The sequence below is a fragment of the Artemia sp. Qi Xiang Cuo genome, chromosome 19 (assembly GCF_049724085.1).
Source record: "Artemia sp. Qi Xiang Cuo chromosome 19, ASM4972408v1, whole genome shotgun sequence".
In the NCBI taxonomy this organism is placed as follows: domain Eukaryota; kingdom Metazoa; phylum Arthropoda; class Branchiopoda; order Anostraca; family Artemiidae; genus Artemia; species Artemia sp. Qi Xiang Cuo.
The window spans coordinates 5,292,175-5,312,747 of NC_142812.1; the positions used below are offsets into that span (position 1 = coordinate 5,292,175).

Here is a 20,573-nt window from a genome sequence, read left to right on the forward strand (position 1 = left end):
GCCGATTATGTACCTAGGGACTCTATGACCATATTGTTTCATAATTCCCCACGCTCGTGAATCAATAATTCCCTCATCGATTATGTAAATCACCCCTCATGCCATTACACGTGGCCAAACAACAACAACAACAGATCGATTGACCTTGACCCCCATTAGACTCGATCGATAATCCTTGAATAAATTATGTCCCGTCAGCATTAAACTAAATTGTAGATGGCAGCACGGTGTTCGTACCGGACCTTCTGATAGGGTTCTACTGGCCTTTCGATTTCCAATCGAATGAGCCCTTTTTGAAACGACAACGCTTTCTATAAACACCTTATGTGGCCCCAGGGCATAAATTACAACCCTAACCCTAAGGGCTGTTAGGGTGGTTTTCATCAACTAGGACCTAATTTCCAGAACTTTCAACTACGTTAAACAAAATGGCTATCTCAAAATTTTGATTGGATGTTTTTGGGGAAATGGTGGGCATGAGATGGTTGTTCGTCACTCTCCAATCATTTTCAACTATTAGAAATGCATCTCGCCCCTTCAATTTCCAATCAAATGAGCCCTTTTGGAGTTTCTACGACAACACTTTAAATAAAAACCTTATATGCCCCCAGGGCATAACTTACAACCCTTGCCCAGAGGGCTGTGGGGGAGTGTCCTCCTCAAAAACATAATTTCTACATGGAAATCAACTACGCTGAACAAAATGACTATCTAAAAAAAATTATTGGATGTGTTTGAAGAAAAGGTGGGCGTGAGAGGGGGGTTAGTTGTCCTCAAATCACTTTCGACAATTAAAAAGGGTACTAGACCTTTGAATTTCCAATCATATGAGCCCTTTTTCAAATTTCTACGACAAAGATTTCAATAAAAACTTATATGCCTTCAGGGCATAACTATAACCCCAGCCCTGAAGACTGTGGGGGGAGTGTCCTGCTCAAAGTTATAATTTCCTGAACTTCAAACAGTGTGGAACAAAATGGCTATCTCAAAATTTTGATTGGAAGTGTTTGGTGAAATGGTGGGCGTGGAAGGGGTGTTAGTCGCCTTCCAACCATTTTCGGCTATTATAAAGGGCACTAGCCATTTCAATTTCAAATCGAATGAACCCTTTTTGAAGTTTCTACGGCAACGCGTTCTATAAAAAACCTTATATGCCCCTAGGTCATAACTTATAACCCTTGCCCTAAGGGCTGTGGGAGGGGGTTGTCATCTTCAAAGACATAATTTCCAGAACTTAAAACTATGTTGAATAAATGGCTATCTCGAAATTTTGATTGGATGTGTTTGGGGAAATGGTGGGCGTGGAAGGGGTGTTAGTTGCCTTCCAATCCCTTTGACTATTAAAAAGGGCACTAGCCATTTCAATTTCCAATCGAATGAGCCCTTTTTGAAGTTTCTACGACAATGCCTTCTATAAAAAACATTATGTGCCCCCAGGGCATAACTTACAACCTTGCCCTGAAGGCTGTGGGGGAGTCTTCTCCTCAAAAACATAATTTTTATCTGGAAATCAACTACGCTGAACAAAATGGCTATCTCAAAATTTTGATTGGATGTGTTTCGGGAAATGGTGGGCGTGGAAGGGGCGTTACTTGTCTTCCAATTAATTTCGACTATCAAAAAGGGCACAAGCCAGTCCAATTTCCAATTAAATGAGCCCTTTTCGAAGTTTCTACGACAACTTTTTCGATACGAAGTGCCCTGCTCTAAAGGCAATAAATAATAAATAATACACTGTTCCAACATCGTTCTTATATGCCCCCAGGGCATAACTTAAAACCCTTGCCCTGAGGGTTGTGGTGGAGTGGTCTCCTCAAAAACCTATTTTGTATCTGGAAATCAACTACGCTGAACAAAATGGCTGTCTCAAAATTTTTATTTGAATGTGTTTGGGGGACTGATGGACAGGGGGGGCTATTTGCCAAAAATAATACATTGTGCCAACATCGTTTTTCAGTTAGGCAGCGCGATTCAACTGCCTATGCTCGTGTCTGAGGCTCGGAGTACTCAACGCGGACTTATATTTTGCAGGACCACAGCTGTGGAATGCACTCCCCGAAAGTATAAAGGTGACAGATAATGTTAGCCAGTTCAAGAGTGGGTTTAAACGTTATCTTCTTAGAAGATGTTAATGATTTAAGTTGATTGAAGCATGTCTCGCTAGTAATTCGTTTCCACATCGTTTATGGTTCATCGACGATATTGCTTAATAGTGTGTGCTAATAGTTAAAAGTTGTTATATTTTCACTACTTGTTTTTTTTTTTTTTCGTGATTTTGATTTATAGGTGAAGTGTGAATATATATTAGCAGATTATAAGGATGTAAACAACCATCATATACAACCCAATGGGTTTCCCCGATGATTGTTGAAAGATTATGTAAGCGATATTTTGGTTAATAAATTATTTCTCTCTCTCTCACATGTCTGGCAAAAAGGTTCTCGTTTTTATTGTTCATGACAATATTTATATAATATATTACTCATAAATTAATGCATTAATATGATATCTTAATATCATAATAATATCGTAAGCCTATATTAAAATAGGGCCAGTGGGAATTCGATCTTTGCAGCAATTTTTTCAGAGCAATAATTGACTGGTAGTCGTGGTAACACATTTCCTTCATGGTAACACAAAGATAAATCTTGTTGCAGACGTTCAGTCGTTTTAGTTAAAGTGTATAATTTATCAACTGATGTTTATTGGAACACATTTTCCATGCCAGTATAAAAATCAACCTTGCAGCAATTTTTAATTAGCAGCTATCTTACTATTAAAATGAACTGTAAATACCGGAAACGAGTAAAAGGGTTTTAATAGGACAGTAAGAACAACAAAAGCTCTCTTTTGTATTAATATTAAAAGTAAAAAAAAATTTACTATTGTTATATGTAAGTTTTCGTTCATTTTTATTTTGTTTTTGCATAGTGTTCGTGCTGTTTTTCTTTTTTCTATTTTTGTATAGGTTTTTAAGCTAAGTTTTTTAGTTTTTTTTTCTTTTTTCCTTGCAGAAGTAAAGCCAAAATATTCGGACTTTTTTTTACTAAACTTGGTTGCAGAAAAGGATTTCGTTTTTCGGCTTTTTTTCTGTCTTATTAAAAAAAAATCCTGGTTTTTCATATTTTCAGTTTGTTTTAACAGTAGGCAGAAACTCAGTGTGGTCTTTGAAATTATTTAGCAACTAGCTAGTTTTTAGGATTTCTATCTACATCGGTTTCTCAGGCTGGAAGCAATAAAATCTTAGTTGCTACGATTTCATAAGCAACGGATGATAGATGGCTAGAACAAATGTATTGCTTTGTTGGATAGAATCTCAAACTTATCTATCTACGGATTTCAACCAAATGAGCTTTTGAACCCAAATATAATTCAGTTTATCACTCAATAGCTAATGCGAAAAGCTCAACTAATAAAATAGATAATTAAGCTCAAATTATCATTCATGTAAAGGGAGTTTTGTAGTAACTATACTATTGTTGTTTTTCTTAAATAATAAAAAAAAAATTAATAATCCTTTTCAATAGTGAAAATCTCGATTTTCCATCCTAGCAATGAAGTTTCTTACGACTTTTCACTTTTTCCGATTTTTAACAGGTATTTTTAAACCCTAGAATGAAGTTTTTGACATCTAGAGGGAAGATAATCATGAACCATTAAAATAGACTAAACGCTGCATTCATCCACCTGAAGCAGGAGCATACCTAGGTGGGGGGGGGGGCAATCTTTTTCCCTTTGAATTATTTTTCTCAGTTGTAGCCTCTGCTAGAGTGCCATTTAAATATATCTCATGAGATATAGACTCACTTAACTAGCTAGTGAGGAGGAGGGACGTTACTCACAGTTGTCACAAAATGCACCTAAGCCTCTTACCTGATACCAACTCATTGATGAAATATCGTTGCCAGCTCACTCCAATAAAAGCTTCTTCGTTGGTCACTTTCCTTGATGGTCCAGTTATTTTAAGAGTATTTTTATATTATTATTCTAGTCTGCCCAGAGGCATCGTGCTGTTTGCATAATACCCTGTGAATGCTTTAGTATAACTTTTAGAGATTTTAGCCCTTTTCAATCTGGGACCCATACCCCTTAAGGCGACCATTAATGGTTCTTATACTAAGGGAAGTCTAATATTTTCGTCCATAAAAAGTTGAGATTGATTCCCACAAGTCTACTATTTTTCTAAAACTCCAAAGACAATTCTTTTTTACTGTTTCTATTTTTTTGCTATAACACTTTTATTACCCATTAATATATACTTTTCAAATGAATTTTTTTATTATTACTGAAGAATCATTACGTTTGAGCGAGGGTGTTGTCAATTTGGTTACAACAAGGGACAGCAAAAACCCTGGATCTGCTATTGCAAAGAAAAATGAGCTAGTTTTAAGGGTTATTCAACCACATCTTCATAATGAATTCCTATAGTCTTCATGAGAACTGTACTTCCTTGAAATTAATTTAGAATATGTTTTTTTCTTTTTAGGCAACCAGGAGCGCTAATTCTGAGGTGGAGGAGAGGCAGTTTAAGCAATTAGCGCTCCCTTTATATTTTGAAAAAACAACGGTATTTTCAATATACCTGTTTTTCATGTATTCACTGAAAAAACTAAAAAAAATAACTATGTTGCCCCCCCCCTGATTGAAAAACATATTTTTCCACCCCTCCGTTATTTTCGTGAATGGTGCCACTGGAGACATTCCTTTTGAAGTTTGTAGCGGTGGGATGAGGCATGCAAATTTTATTTCTATAGGCTAATAAAGCTGCGATATTCTTGCCACGTGTTAGACAACATTATTTTCAACATCCTGCAGATTCAGTATGTATGTCCTAAATATTTCTTCTAGTCGAAGCATTCCTGAAAGTGTTATTCACCTATTTCAACTACTTTCCACGATAACCAAAAACCCCTCATCCCAAATTTGCGAGTGCATTTGAAATCCATGCCTTGGCATGGTGAATTCTGGTGAACCGATTTCAAAACAAAACAAAAATTGATTAATTGCCCAATGCTGACGCCTTAAAAACTGGAGTCTGCAAACGCAACTTTTTACCCCAGATAAAAAAAATTAAATTCTCGCTTTCCACACTTTCTCGACAGGAAACTTTTTGAATTTCTTGGCACTTCCTACTTAAATTATCGAATAAATAATTTCTTCATTTTTGGCTTTTTATTTTCTATTATTATTTATTTATTATTTTCAATCATTTTATTTTAAAGTATATTATTGTATCATAATTATTTTACTTTTATGGTACTTTTGTATCGTAGGGCAAACACTCAAGTACTTCATTTAACTAGAAATTGTTTACTGACGATGAATCGTAATGAAGTATCAAAAAAATATGATGAAAATATAATACTCTAGAAACAAATTTGGGCTATATATTTGCCTATTAGGGGGGATGGGGGTAAAGTATAGCGGGTCTCCATGCAAAATGTTTTAGGTAGAATTATTTTGCATATTATGAAGTAAGAATTGTTTTCTAACTTCATACTGTCCAAACACTTTACCCCAAACCCCACCCCTTCTGTGCAAACATATAGTCCAAATTATATATTTCCCATCTATTCTGTCATTTGTCTTACCTTATGCTAAGCTGAAAGAAACTAACGTAGAAGCCGGTTTGTTCTCGAGTTTTACACAGCGTAAACTTAAGTGTTTGCCGTGTAATTCACAAGTACCATTTTGATTATTATTATCATTTTCAAACATTAGTTATTATTGCCCCCGTCCTTCCCTCTACAAAATCGTAGTCATCGACTGCCTTCGGCTTGAACGTTAACCACAATTGGAAGAATCGAAAACTGAAAAAGCCAGAATTTACTAATTTAGAAAACATAAAGAAAACGACGCTATTTGAAACTAGTTTTTGCGCAAGATACTCCAAGCACTTTTCTTTCCTATAACCAGCCCCTAATATGGGAAATAGAAGGTTACAATGCCTAATGTCTTTTAAGCAATCTTCCTGATTATCTTATCGTTTGTGTCACCCCTAATTAACTCATGTCAATTCGTGCACACCATTTGCTATTGGTGTTTTTAGGCTATTGTCTAATTGTAATTATAATTATTTGTAATATTGTAATTTTGTAATTTGTAATTGTAATATTGTAATTGTAATTGTAATTGTAATTGTAATACATTGTAATTGTAATTGTAATTGTAATTGTAATAATAATTGTAATTGTAATTGTAATACAATTTGTAATTGTAATATTGTAATATTATAATTGTAATTATATTGTCGAATTTAGGCTATTGTCTAATTAATCGGCTATTGATGAAAATACTAGGGACATCAATTAAATCTTGCCCTCTAGATCCATGTTAGGTCTGTTGGCACCAGAACCCCATCCAGCATTTTTTTCGTGAGGGGTGCACAAAAGAATTTTTTGCTGGGGTGAGGTTACAAAAACTTTAAAAACGTGTAAAAATTGTTCGCATTCATTTTTGTTACGTTTTTACGAGTTGGAGAAATATTTAGGGGGGGGGGGGATTCAAACTCCCTAACATCCCCTGGATAAGGTCTTGGTTGGCACCTAAATACCACTATTCTATAAAAAATATTTTGGTTGTTTCGGTAACTTGAACAATAAAAATAAATTAGTTAGACTAAGTAGTTAAATTTAAACCCTTTTCAAGTTCACGGAAACGAACTATAGTAAGGAGCGACGCAGCTCAGTAGTAACAGAATCTCTAAATACCGGAATTTTATATCAATAGATTGATCAAAAGAATTGGCTTATTATGCTGATTCCAAATATATATCATTCATTAAGTTTAGTGTTACCCATCAAAAGATGCGAGCCTGAGAAAATCTCCCTGATTTTCAAAAAAGGAAGAAACACCCCTAAAAGTCAAGTAATCCTAATGAAAATCACACCATAATATTCAGCGTATCATAAAACCCTACTGCAGTGGTTTCATACCTCTCTGTACAAAAATGTGGAATTTTCCATTTTGCGGATCACGGATGAAGATCGGTAGAGGGCTTATTCCAACAGAAATTAAAAGTTTTAGGGCCCTTTTCAAGTGATCAAAAAGATTAGGGGCACTTAGGACCCCTCCTCCTAAGCCCCCTCCCCCAAAGTCGTCTGATCAAAATTTTTGAGATAGGCAATTTTATCAGCATAGTTTAAAGGTGCAATAACTAAGCTTTTGGCGATGATATGGTCCTCCATAGTCCCTAGGGAAAGGACTTTAAGTTAAGGAATTATGGTGGTATTTAACGGAAACCGTATCGAACCTATTGTCTCTAAAGATCGGCAGAGGGCTCAATTGAATGATAATTAATAGTTCTAGAGTCCTTTTTAAGTGAATGAAAAGATGGGGGCAGCTATACCCCGAACCCCCTCCCCCAAAGTCCTCTGATCAAAATTTTCATATCGCTTTTTTGTTTAGAATAACTGTTAGATCCAATTTATATGCTTCTGGAGCAAAACGTGACCCCCCCACAGACCCTGGGGAAAGGGCTGTAAGTTGTGAAATTTGTCGATACTGTCCACATACAGTATTCGTAACTGCTGTGTATAGCTCATAGCCTTGTGGTGCTTTGTTTGCCTGTAGTTCGAGAGGCTACCAGTTCAAAAATCAGTTATTCTCTATTTTTTGGAAAGAAATTAAGAGGTGAAATTTTTCTAAAGAGTCGGATTTCCGACATGATTTGGAAACATCCGCGAGAAATTCCCTTTGAAGATTTTCAGCGAGGATGGAATTGCCTGGGGGTATTCTCCGGGGGTTGGGTGGGAGGCATTTTACATGAGCAAAGCCTTACTTTGAGGAATTTTCTGTAAGAGAGGGAATTTTTCTTGGAGGGAAGCTTGATTTCCCGGCATTATTTGAAAAGGCATCAGAAATTAAATTAAAAAAACAAGTTTTTTCAACTGAAAGTAAGGAGCGAAATTAAAAATTAAAACGAAGAGAAATTATTCCATACATGAAAAGGACTGCCCCCTCCTCAACACCTCGTTCTTAAAGCTTGATTTTTCTATTACTTTAAAAAGCAAAGTTGTGACAAAGAGTCAAACTTTAGCGTAAAGAGCGATGTGTTGAGGGGGGAGCATCCCCTTTCATATTTGAAATAATTTATGTTCGTTTTAAGTTTTATAGCTGCTGCTTACTAAAAACCTTTTTTTTAATTTAATTGTCATTAAGAATTAAAAATCTAATAAGTTGTTTATTGCCAAAAACAACTATACGTTCACACAAAAGCTTAATATTTTCCAAAGCCACATCTTCTTACTTTATAGTTGCTGATTTGTCAGCCATTTTTCTATTATTTTATATTTGGTGCCCGCTACGACCAAAATCTGCATCATTGTGTATTGATGTCTTTTTCATCGAAAACTGAATTCCCAATTTTTCATAAGTTTTTCCGGAACTAATAAGTTTCAAGAAATTGGATATTGTTATTACTATCCTAGGTATTCTAAGAGTTCGTCAATGTTCTTTTGGAAAGACATACGGAGCCCTATGTTAACAATATTATAGCTGAACCACACCCATTTGTTCCACAACGTCACACCTCGCCATACCGCGCAGTGTGTGAAGTGCGCACTTCCTGCTAAATGTGGCGCACATACCCCATGTGTGTTGTGAATAACGTGATCAAGCACTTTTTAAGTTGGTAATTCCTCAAGCTTTTCAATGGTATTGCCGTGGCAGGTGGCTGGAGGAGGCGCATAGAATTCCATTTTTGGAAGCGTGAAAAGAAAATAACTGTGAAATAGATCTTCAGTAATATGCTGAGTAACTCGAAAGTAGCCTACAAATTTCTATACAATATTTATTTTTATCTGGTGAGGCTTTTGACCCAAAAACTTCCGCTATCAGTAAGAGACATACCCAAGGGAGTGCCAAGGCCAGGGCCACCCTGGCACCTCTAATTAATTTTAGAGCCTGTTTTATTCAAATTATTTTACAAAACAAGAATTTTATCTTTACCCCCTCTAAGAAAAAGTTTTTTCATACATGCTAGCGCTAGGTAAAGACCCGTAAGATAGGTTTTTTTTTGGGGGGGGGGGGCTGAAAAACCACAGAAAGCAAATGGGCTGGAGCAAATGGAGCAAATGGGCTATTGGGTATAGTTGAAGAAGACGCTCGGTTTTTTTTTTATTAAGAATTTAGCTAGAATGGAAACAGGCTGTTAAAATGTCTTCCGAATTATATGTGATATAATTCGGAAGATCATATCTTCATAGATTTTTACTCGTTCTTTACAGGTACGGACGCAAGCTTTATATGCAGATGAGATATAATTTATTTTGGTACATTAAGAGGTTGGGGTACATTGGTTTATATATATATATATATATATATATATATATATATATATATATATATATATATATATATATATATATATATATATATATATATATATATATATATATATATATATATATATATATATATATATATATATATATATATATATATATATATATATATATATATATATATATATATATATATATATATATATATATATATATATATATATATATGTATATATTAAAAACCATTTAGGATTTTAAAGTTACATGTCACTGTTATGCCTTAAGGTCGTGTCTAACATTCTCACGCTTTTGAGATAATCTCCGAAAAACCATGGCTAAACAGTACTCAAAGGAAGTATAAACCAGAAACATGCCAAAATATCATGAAAATATAATAGTTTAGCAACAAAATTATGCAAGCTACAACAAATAATTATGGAAGGGGGCCGCCCAGACCGCATTATATTAAATACGTTACCTAACCTAACCAAAACACCAACACAATATTTAGTTGTCTGGTATAAAGACCCTGAACACCGGTTATTGTCTCATGTTCACGATATAAATTCTCGTGTGTGTGCTAGCTAACAAGGAAGTACTGCTAGGTGTTCCAATCTTGTACATTGTATATCCGTGCATGGCTTGGATCCCAACACCTGTAACATTTTTACTATTCATGAAGTATATGCTTCAAACATTATGATTTTGGTGTATATTAACATAATATAATATTTGCTTCAGATTTGTAATTAGTAATCCCAAAAATCCTTAAATACCCGCTTTGGTGAATATCAAACAATACATGTTGCATAGTTTGTTTTGATTTAGAACAGTCCCAATCATTTTGCAATGAATGATTACTGAATAATGCAAAAGAAGTGCACTTGAAAATGGATCATCATTACGCAAACGAACGTTTAGTCCTCTTTCGTCAAAATAAGGCATAAGGGTCGGGTTTGCACATAAATCAATGTGTCTCAATGGACACTTTTAGTGCTTCAAACATCTATCTATCCCTCATTACAGATGTTTCGTTACATCTTTATTTTTAAGCCATATCCATTCAGTCTAATGAAAATTATGAAATCTAGTTTTTTAGTCATAATATTTGCAGGCATCAATATATAACGAGTAGGAAGTAACAGGCTTGAGATAGTCTGGGCAGGAATTCAACTCTTGGTGATAGAAGAGCATTGCCAAGTGCAGAAAACCATGTTGTGACCAAGATGGGCCCACGATCGCACTTCAACTGGAGGTCCAAGGGATTTCTTGCTGTTCGGTTCTAAGCCTGCTTAAGCGCTTCGAGGTAAACTTGACAAGATGTGTTGGAACCCGTTCTGCACTGGTATCCGGGACCATTGCTTTCCCCGAGGGCAAAACAATTTCAATGATTTAAAAGATATGAAAATTGGGACTTGGAATGCTACGACATTAAAAAATAACTATCGTATCGACATTTTGACTGACGAATTAAGACGATTCAAATTGGACTTATACGGAGTTTCAGAAACTCATATGGGTACAGTTGCGCTTAATGGTACACAGCGGCTATAGACTGTCGAAGGAATGTAGTGATGGAGACCCGTAAAGCGGGTAATTGATATCTAAATATATCGAAGACTGTGGTTTCTCATTGAATTTACAATATTTAAACTGTTGTTTTTTGGGGTTTAGGGGGTGGGAAAGGTATTTAGGTTAAATTAGGTTATGTATTTAATATATGCTATGCTTTAACCCCCCCCCACCCCCCTAATGTGCAAATATAGAGCCCAAATTTGTTTCTAAACTATTAGATATTCATCCAACTTTTTTTTATTAGCAATAACCAAACTTGACTTCTTTCGTGTTTACCATTACGCGCAACAGTACCCTCATATCTACGGGGTAGGAGGGATGAAACTATGTGACATAGAATGTATTTACTCAGGCAGGTAGGATGGGGTACATAGACAGGGGGTGGGTCTCAAGATTAATAAGGAAGCTGCTAAGTCTTGTTTAGGCTGGGGAGGTAGTAATAATAGAATACTAATTCCGCATTTCATGACTAAAAAGATCAGGGTATCAGTTATAGTAGTATATATGCCCCTGTAGAACCGACTGACGGAGATACTGGTGACTCAAATGAATTTTATTTACAGTTACAGGAGCAAATAGACAAGATCCCAGGTAGAAATATGGTGTTTTTATTAGGATATATTAACGCCCAGGTCTGTAGAAATAGGGATAGATGGTATCATAGCCTAGGTAAATTTGTTGTAAGACAGGAAAACAGCAATGGCTTCAGACTGCTGCAGTTTTATATGTATAACAATCTAGTTAAAACCAATACAAAGTTTAGTCATAAATGGCCATTAAGTTAACGGGGTATTCAGGTGATGGTAAGACCGCAAATCTTATTGATTATGCTATTGTAAACCGAAGACTGACAGGATCAATACAAAATACTAGGGTGTATAAGACCGCTGTTATTGGTGTTAAAAGTAAAGACCACCATCTAGTAGTGTCTAGAGTTAATTCAAAGCCAAAATCTCCTAAGGGTAGCTACCGCCCGGAGAGTTATGATGTTGGTAAACTCCAGGATGAGAATTTGAGAGAAATTTTCCAGGAACGACAATGCAGAATATGGATGGAACAATTTTAGGAAAATAATTTGTAAAGTTGTTGATGGTGAAAATTTACAAGAGACAAAAAGTAAGAAATTGATTGACAATACGGCTTTTTCAAACAAATTTAAATGGAACAATTTTAGGAAAATAATTTGTAAAGTTGTTGATGGTGTCCTAGGAAAGAAAATTAGGAACGCGGCTGGGAATATTAGTGAAAAAGCTTTATGTTTAATAGAGAGGAGAATTGACTTGTAAAAGAATTATTTAAGTGATAGATCACATGAAAAAAAGAGGAATGTGAAGAAAGGGAAGAAATCACTAAAATATAAACTAAGAAGGTGTGAAGTGGAGGCCATGGATAAAATTACCGATGATCTGGAAAATGAAGGTAGACGACATCATTTAGTGATAAAGAATGAATTAAAGAGAGATGGGAAGAATATTTTCCAAAAAGTAAGAAATTGATTGACAAAACCGCGTTTTCAAACGAATTTAAATGGTCGAGTATTAAAGAGTAAAAACTTAGTTTTTATTTCATCCTAATTGCTGATGCTTAGTGTATTATGGTAGAAATCAAGTTATTCTTATCAACTGACCTGACATCGGATTCCAAAGCACCTTCTCCGGGTCTAGAGCTTGAAAAGCAGGTCCTACTAACACCAGCGTCTTCATCCTCAATTTCCCCATCTTCTTTGACGAGCACTTTAGACAACTGGTCGCCAGAGTGAAGCCATGCTTCTATTGGTAGCCACTCTCGTCCTGGCATAACCTAGACTTAGAAAAGAAACAACAAATTAGTTGACTCATTTACTGATAAAGATCAGACATGCTGCAGCATGAACGGGCACAAGAACCCTCCTATCCCTTCCTCCCCTACCCTCTACCAACCACGCTTTTACAGAAAACAAGCATTTTTACAGCTAGTTTGAAGGGAATCCATACAAGTGTTTTCAATTTATATTTCTGGTGGCAAAGTATGCTTCTCTGGCCCCTTCAACATCCCTTTCCCTTTTTATCACTAACTTCTGCGTGAAAACGACATTTTTAATCTTTTTTTTTAAATGAATGAATGAATGTCTAGCAGCGACTGATGACAGTGGGCGGGATCAAAAAAGGTAGAGCTGTAAACAGCCAATGGAAAATTTACCAAGTATCCAAGTTAAAATATCCAAAAAAGTACGATATAACTCTCTAAATGAAGATAAAAAAAAGTATTCTTAGAAATCTAGGGTAGAGAGAAACTTATTTTGAGTAAAAAAGTTAAATTACCATGAAAAAGTATTTTTTAAAATCTGAGTGGGAACATTTTTTCTCTTTTTGGTTTTTCTCATGGAAGTAAAAACACTATTTCCTTTTACCTTTACAGGCCATGCAGCCTTTGTAAGTATTATGGATACCTATTGATGTCAGTGCTTGGCTATCTAAGAATAAACCTTATCTTATCTTTTATTTTGTTTTTACTTTCAATACCCGGAGAACACTAAGCAATTTGACTTTCAACATCTTATTCCTTTTTTTATATTTTTTTTTTTAAATGGAGACAATTCAAAATATTTCGAAAAATTTAAGGGGTTAAGGGCTCTTTATTTTGATTTTAAAGATTTTCAAAATCCAGGACCATAAATTCTGATCCTCTCTCAAACTGTTCATAGTCCCTGCAATGCACAAAATCAGCGTTGTCCTCTACACTACGACTAATTATTACTAAAAACCCACCGCAAACAAGCACTAAAAACAAGCCGCCTGAGGCCAACACAGCTACTCACGCTCCTCCTCGATCCCAATCTATTCAAATCCTCACTCTTTAAACCCTCCTGGGAAGTTCCTATTTCCTTTAATCTTTCTTTATGGCATCCTCCCACCCAAGACGAGGATGACCTGCTTTCCGTTTAGTCCTAGCCGGCTGGCCGAAAAGGACAACCTTTGACAATCTGTAATATTTCATCCGCAGATCGTGCCCTAGCCATCTATACCTTTTTTTTCATTATATCCCTACAAACCGGGACTGAACAAAATTTTTCGTACAACCTACTGTTTGAAATACGGTCTGTCAGCCAGGTACCTAGAACAATCCGTAGGTAATTACTCTGTATGCTTCTATCTCGCCCATGCTTCAGAGCCATATTTGACCACTGTCATCACTGTAGCTTCCAATATTGTAACCTAGGCTTGGAGACTTATCTTCCCATTCTGCCAACCTTTTTTTAACTATGTAAAACACCCTGAGCCTTGGCTATTCTACTTTTGACATCTTCACTGCTCCCGCCGTCTTTACCAATAATACTACCAAGGTAAGTGAAGCTGCCCACCTGATCAATCTTTACAGTACCCAGCGTCACTTTTTTATCTTTACTTATTCCTAGCCTTAGTGACTTTGTCTTCTTAACATTAATTTTCAAACCTATTCTAGTACTCTGAACTCGCAAAACCTCTAAAAGTTCAGTCATTTTGCTCACACTTTCATCTAGGATATTTAAATTATCAGCATAATCTAAGTCCAGAAGAGTTTTTCCTCTCCATTTGATTCCGTGGTCTCCCATTGCCTTTCATGTGCTCATTAAGACAAAGCCCATCAAAATGATCAACATAAAAGGAAATAGAATACAATCCTGCTTAATTCCTTGTTTAATAGAAAACCAGCTGCTAACCTCATTTCCTACCTTAAGCGCAGCAGTGTTGTTCTCGTACATAGCACTAATCACTTTAATGTATTTGTCTGGTATACCATACGAGGATAATACATTTGCTAAAGCTCATCTATCAACAGAATGGAACACTTACTCATAATCTGTAAAACTGAGGAACAAAGGTTTTTGACAACTCAGGCACTTCTAAATGATTAAACTAAGAGTGAAAATTTGGTCAACACATCCTCTACCTTTTTAAATACACACTGTCCTTATCTTAAAACTTTGTCTATTGCATCTCTCAGTCTAAAAAGTATCATATTACTAAGTAATTTGCTACCTGCGGAGACCAAACTTATGTTTTGATAATTACCACACTCACTGCTAGCCCTTCAATGAAAGCTATCTGCTTTCAGCGATTTAAAATTTATGGGAATATTTATAATTCTGTTTGTCGAAAGGCCAAGTCCCAGTATTATTTTAATTGTTTTTCAGATTGTGGTGAAGATATACGAAAAACTTGGCAGGTTTTAAATTCTGTGCTTAGGCCCTCTTTTCATTCTTTTCATTCTCCATCAGCCCCTTCTTTTTTGGATCTTGATGGCAAAATCATCGAAGGTGAACTGAATGTTCAAGATGCATTTACTTCATATTTTGCGGATATTGGTAGAAGGACAGCTTCGGCTGTTGGTTCTTCTCCGTCAGGATTCAACTTCAGGTCTCATCTTGGGCCACCTTGTATGAAGTCAATATTTTTGGAACCAGCGACGGAGAAAGAAATTGCTAAAATTGTTAGGGGATTGATAAATTGTTCGTCGTCTGGCCCTGATAATATTCCTACTAAAGTAATTAAGTTCATACTTCCTTCCATTATTTATCCCTTAACAAAACTTATTAACCTCTCCTTTCAGCATGGTATTTTCCCGAGTAGTCTCAAGCGTGCTCGAGTCATCATATTCTATAAGGGGGGGGGGACACGAAATAATCCAGCCAACTATCGGCCAATTTCTTTGTTGTCTGTACTTAGCAAAATATTTGAGTAGGCGATGTTTTCTCGTCTTAATCATTTTCTTACTTTTAAAGATATTTTTCACGATTTTCAATTTGGTTTTCGAGCAAATCATTCGACTGAGCATGCTTGTGCGGTTTTACTGAATTATCTTCACTCTGCCATAGACTACCACTTGTTTTCTGGAGCTTTGTCTTTAGATGTTCGCAAAGCCTTTGATTCTTTAAACCGCAGTGTTCTTCTATTTAAACTTTCTCATTTTGGCGTAAGAGGTAGTGCGTTTTATTGGTTCAAGTCTTTCTTGTCTGGTAGAATAATTTCTGTTGATCCATTTTTTCGCTCACCATCAAGTGTTGACCAGGGGGTTCCTCAAGGGTCAATTTTAGGGCCGGTACTGTTTTTAATTTACATAAATGCCCTAATTTTTGCAGTTAGAAATAAAAATCCTCTTTATTGCTGCCGTCTATGTCATCCAACAGTCTTCCTACCCATATTTATAGTTTGCATACCTCAGATTCTCTTGTTACTTTTGCCGATGATACCACCCTTATTACTTCTGGGAGAACAGAGGATGAAGTTCGTACAAAGTTAGTGGACCTCTTTGAGAGAGTTTCAATTTGGTTTGATGCTAACTTTCTTGCCTTAAATGTTTCTAAAACTATTTTTTAGTTTTTTCTCGTATATCCCAGGTTTGCCCTCAATTATCTGAAATTCATATATCCAAAGGCTTTATTAGTAGACCAAAAGATGGCCATGTCCGTTTCCTAGGTATTCTCCTAGATGAAAATTTATCTTTCAAACACCATATTGATTTGATTAAAATGAAGGTATGCAGAAACCTCGGTATTCTAAGAAAACTAAAGCATATCTTTCCAGGACCAATTCTAAGAATCATATTTCATAGCTTAATTCATTCTTATGTTTCCTATTGTTCAGTCATATGGATGTCTACTTTCCCTTCTTTGCTCAAACCGCTTTCGAATATTGTTGATAAAGCTATAAATCTTATCCAGGATGTAAATCGTTCGGCAACTAAACCGTTACTTGATATTAAAAAACTTTATATTCTTTCCTGTGCGTCTTTCGCTTTTCTTCAGCTCCATGGTGATATTCCTAGGTCCCTTAGGTTTAAGTCCTCTTTTGTATCTGATCGGTCAAATTATCAACTCCTTAGTTCTCTAAATATCCAAATTCCCCATACATCAACAATAAGATCTTATTTTAATCCTCTTGTTGCGTGTCATTTGACATGGAACACCCTTCCCAATTCGGTTCGAGATTGCCACTCGTTTGGCACCTTCAAAAGACTAGTAAAAAAATATTTGTTTTTCATGTGATTAATTTTCTTTACTTTTTCTTGCTGCCAAGTTTTTTTTTTTTTTTTTTTTTTTTTTTTTTTTTGTTGTTGTGATTCACTGTTGTTTGATAAATTTTATTTAGTGAACCGTCCTTGTTTTTTTTTTTTTTTTTTTTTTTTTTTTCTTATGAAGCAAATGCTTCACATGTTAAAATTTAAAATGCTTATTTTTATATTTTTAAATATTAATTTTATTTATATATTGTTTAAATCTTAAGCGTTTAAATGTTTAATGTTTATTTGATATTTTCATAATCCCCCTCCTACAGGCCATGGAGCCTTTGTGGGGATTTGTAGATTGTTATGTAATTATTTTACTGATATATGGAAAATAAAACTATCTATCTATCTATCTACTCTTATCACCTTTCTTATAGAGTGGATTAATTAAGGTTTTCTAAAATCGTTAGGTACTTCCACTTTTTCAAAAATCATATTCCTAATCTCCAGTGGCTTATTTCCAACCTCAGAGCCACCATATTAAGGAAACTCCTTTCCTAAACTATCAGCACCTGGAGCCTTATTGTTTTACATCCTTTTAGTACTGTCGCTAATTCTTCCTCACAAAACAAATCCTCCTTCACATCCAAGGTATCACAAACTTTTTCATTTTCCTCTATATCTTTTCCTGCAACTCTATCTTGGTTTAGCACATTTTCAAAATATTTTGGCCCCGTTCAATAATTGTGGCCCCGTTCCTATCTTTAACTAGGACACGTCCAGATTGACTGCTCCCTCTCAATTTATTTCATGCCAGTACAATATTTTACTATTATGCCTTCTACCTTCATCTTACAGATCCTAGGCAATTTTATCAATGGTCTCCACTTCACACCTCCTTAGTTCATATTTTAATCCTTTCTCCACTTTTTTTACACTCCTTTTATTTTCATATTATCTGTCACTCCGATAATTTTTGTACAGGCCCCCTCTCCTCTCTATTAATCATAAAGTTTTTTAACTAGTATTCCTAGCTACAGTCCTAACTTTCTTCCCTAAGACACCATCAGCAACTTCACAAATTATTTTTTCTAAGCTTACTCCAACCATCTTCCACATTGTCAAATTTTAAAGTCTCAAGTTTAGCATTCAACTTTTCCTGCAAAGTTTCTCTCAAATTCTCATCCTGGAATCTACTAACATCTTAACTTCCTGGGAGGTAGTTACCCTTCCCTAAATTCAGCCTTAAATTAACCTTAGAGACACTACTAGATGGTGATCTTTACTTTTAACATCAATGACAACACTCCTATGTATGCTAGTATCTTGTATTGATCCTGCCAGTCATCGGTTTACTATAACATAATCAATAGGTTGGCTGTCTTACTACCACGTGAATACTGTGTTAACTTATGAGCCATTTTATGACCAAACACCGCATTGGTTATAAATAAATTGTTATTTATATATTTCTACCGGGCGTTAAAATCTCCTAGTAAAAACACCGTATTTTTACCTGGGGCCCTGTCTATTTGCTTCTGTTACTGTAAGTAAAATTCATCTCAGTCCCTAGTATCTCCTTGAGTCGGTTCTACAGGGGCATATATTACTATAACTGATACCCTGAACTTTTTGGTCATAAAATGAGCAATTAGTATTCTATTATGAACGCATTCCCAGCCTAAACAAGACTCAGCAGCTTCCTTTTTCATCATGATTCCTACTCCCTGTCTATGTGCCCCATCCTTCCTGCCTGAGTAAACAAATTCTATGTCACCTAATTTCATGCTTCCTACCTCTGGGATATGAGTTTCTGAAACTCCTAATAAGTACAGCCCGAATCGTCAGAATTCGTCAGTCAAAGTGTTGATACGATAGTCATTTTTTAACCTCGTTACATTCCAAGTTACAATTTTCATGGTCTTTAAAGCATTGATATGATGAAAATTAGAAATTATTCAAATCTTAAGGCTTCTTAAGATGATTAAATAAAAAAAACAAGTTTTTTAAACTGAAAGTAAGGAGCCACATTAAAACGAACAGAAAGTATTCCGTATATGAATGGGGCTGTCCCCTCCTCAACGTCTCGCTCTTTACGCTAAAGTTTTTTATTGTTTTAAAAAATAAAGTTGTGAGACAGAGTCAAACTTTAGCGTAAAGAGCGAGGCGTTGAAGAGTTGACAGCCCCTTTCATATACGGAATAATTTCTGTTCGTTTTAAGTTATAATGTCGCTCCTACTTTCAGTTTAAAAAACTTGTTTTTTTTATTTAATTTCCGATCGTTTTTTAGTTAATGCAGCTTTTATTTTGGCTCACCGTCATTGAATAAGTAAACAAAATTTGCATAAAAATTTTACTCTTCTTTTGCTAAATGGCTGTCCCTAAATTTGGTTCTGACGTAATTTACAAATTAACTTGCGTAACGAACTTCTATATTCGTATATTTTTCTTCTGGCAAAAAATACGTTGCAGTTATAGTTGCAGATTTTTGCAGATATGAGCTTGAAACCTATGTAATAGGGTTTTCTGATACCCTGAATCTGACGGTGGGATTTTCATTAAAATTCTTTCACTTTTAGGGGATGTTTCCTCCCTCTTTATAAAATCAGGTAAAGTTTCTCATTCTCGTAGCCTTAGATGAGTAATAATAAACTTAATAAAATTTATATATTTAGAATCAACATTATAAGCCCATTCTTTTGATACATTTATTGACATCAAAATTCCGTTTTTAAAAGTTTCGATTACTATTGAGCTGTATCGTTTTTTTTTTACGTATATGTTATTACGTATATGAGGGGGTTCTCCCCTTAGTCAATACCACGCTCTTTACGTTAAAAGTTAAAAACAAATGTAATTCACAAACCCCTGAATCACAAAGGCCGTTTAATTAGAATAGATAGCTCTTTTGAAAGCGCTAAAAAAAAACGTAGCGTAAAGACCGAGGTATTGACTTGGGGGTGAACCCCCTCATATACGTAATAATTCCTGTTCCTTTTAAGTTCTAATGTTGCTTCTTACTTTCAGTTGAAAAAACTTGTTTTTTTTAATTTAATTTCTGATCTTTTTTTAAATAATGCTTGGAAATCCGGCACAACCTTCATAAAAATGTCCCTTACCCCAAAGAAGCATCCTCCACGGAAAGATTCTCCCGAGTTACCCCCTCCTCCAGCCCCCCCCCCCACCAGAAAAAAATCCTTCCCGAAAATATCTGTATATTTCCCAATAACCAATACAATATGTAGGCAATGGGCAAAGTTCATATCTTGCAGCCCTTCCCCTGGGAACTATGGGGGATTAAGTCATCCTAAAAGACACATTTATTAGGTTTTCGACTATGCTAAACATAATGGCTATCTCAAAACTTTGATCGGGTGACTTTGGGGAAAAAATGAGCGTGGGAGGGGGCCTAGTTGCCCTCCATTTTTTTTGTCACTTAAAAAGGGCACTAGAACTTTTAATTTCAGTTCCAATGAGCACTCCCACGATATTCTAGGACCACTGGTTCGATACGATCACCCCTGGGGAAAAGAAAAAAAACTTGGAATAAAACTTGGAATAGATGGCATTGAGGGGGTAAGATGGAAATTAAGAATCCTAACCTAATTCTTTAAATACCTTTAAATTTAAATTACAATCGTAATTAATACTTTGGGAATTTTACTGGGGTGGAGGTGGGATCATGGGGATTTTCTGAGGTGGAAAAATGTCCACAGGGGTGAATAATCATCCGGGACAAAATTGTCAGC

The 20,573-nt window shown here is 35.4% G+C and overlaps 1 protein-coding gene across 7 annotated transcripts in view; it reads right to left on the reverse strand.

The window, feature by feature from the left end:
* LOC148940424 (uncharacterized) overlaps positions 1–20,573 on the reverse strand; it is a 215,424-nt gene that overhangs the window by 133,548 nt on the left and 61,303 nt on the right. For 5 of the 7 annotated variants that reach the window (XM_089105472.1, XM_089105468.1, XM_089105465.1 and 2 more), the window contains one exon: positions 12,487–12,659. In XM_089105472.1, coding sequence (XP_088961598.1) covers positions 12,487–12,659 — 173 coding nt within the window. Of the gene's footprint in view, positions 1–12,486; positions 12,665–20,573 lie in introns of all 7 variants that reach the window. The other 2 variants (XM_089105471.1, XM_089105470.1) reach the window with 1 other exon arrangement.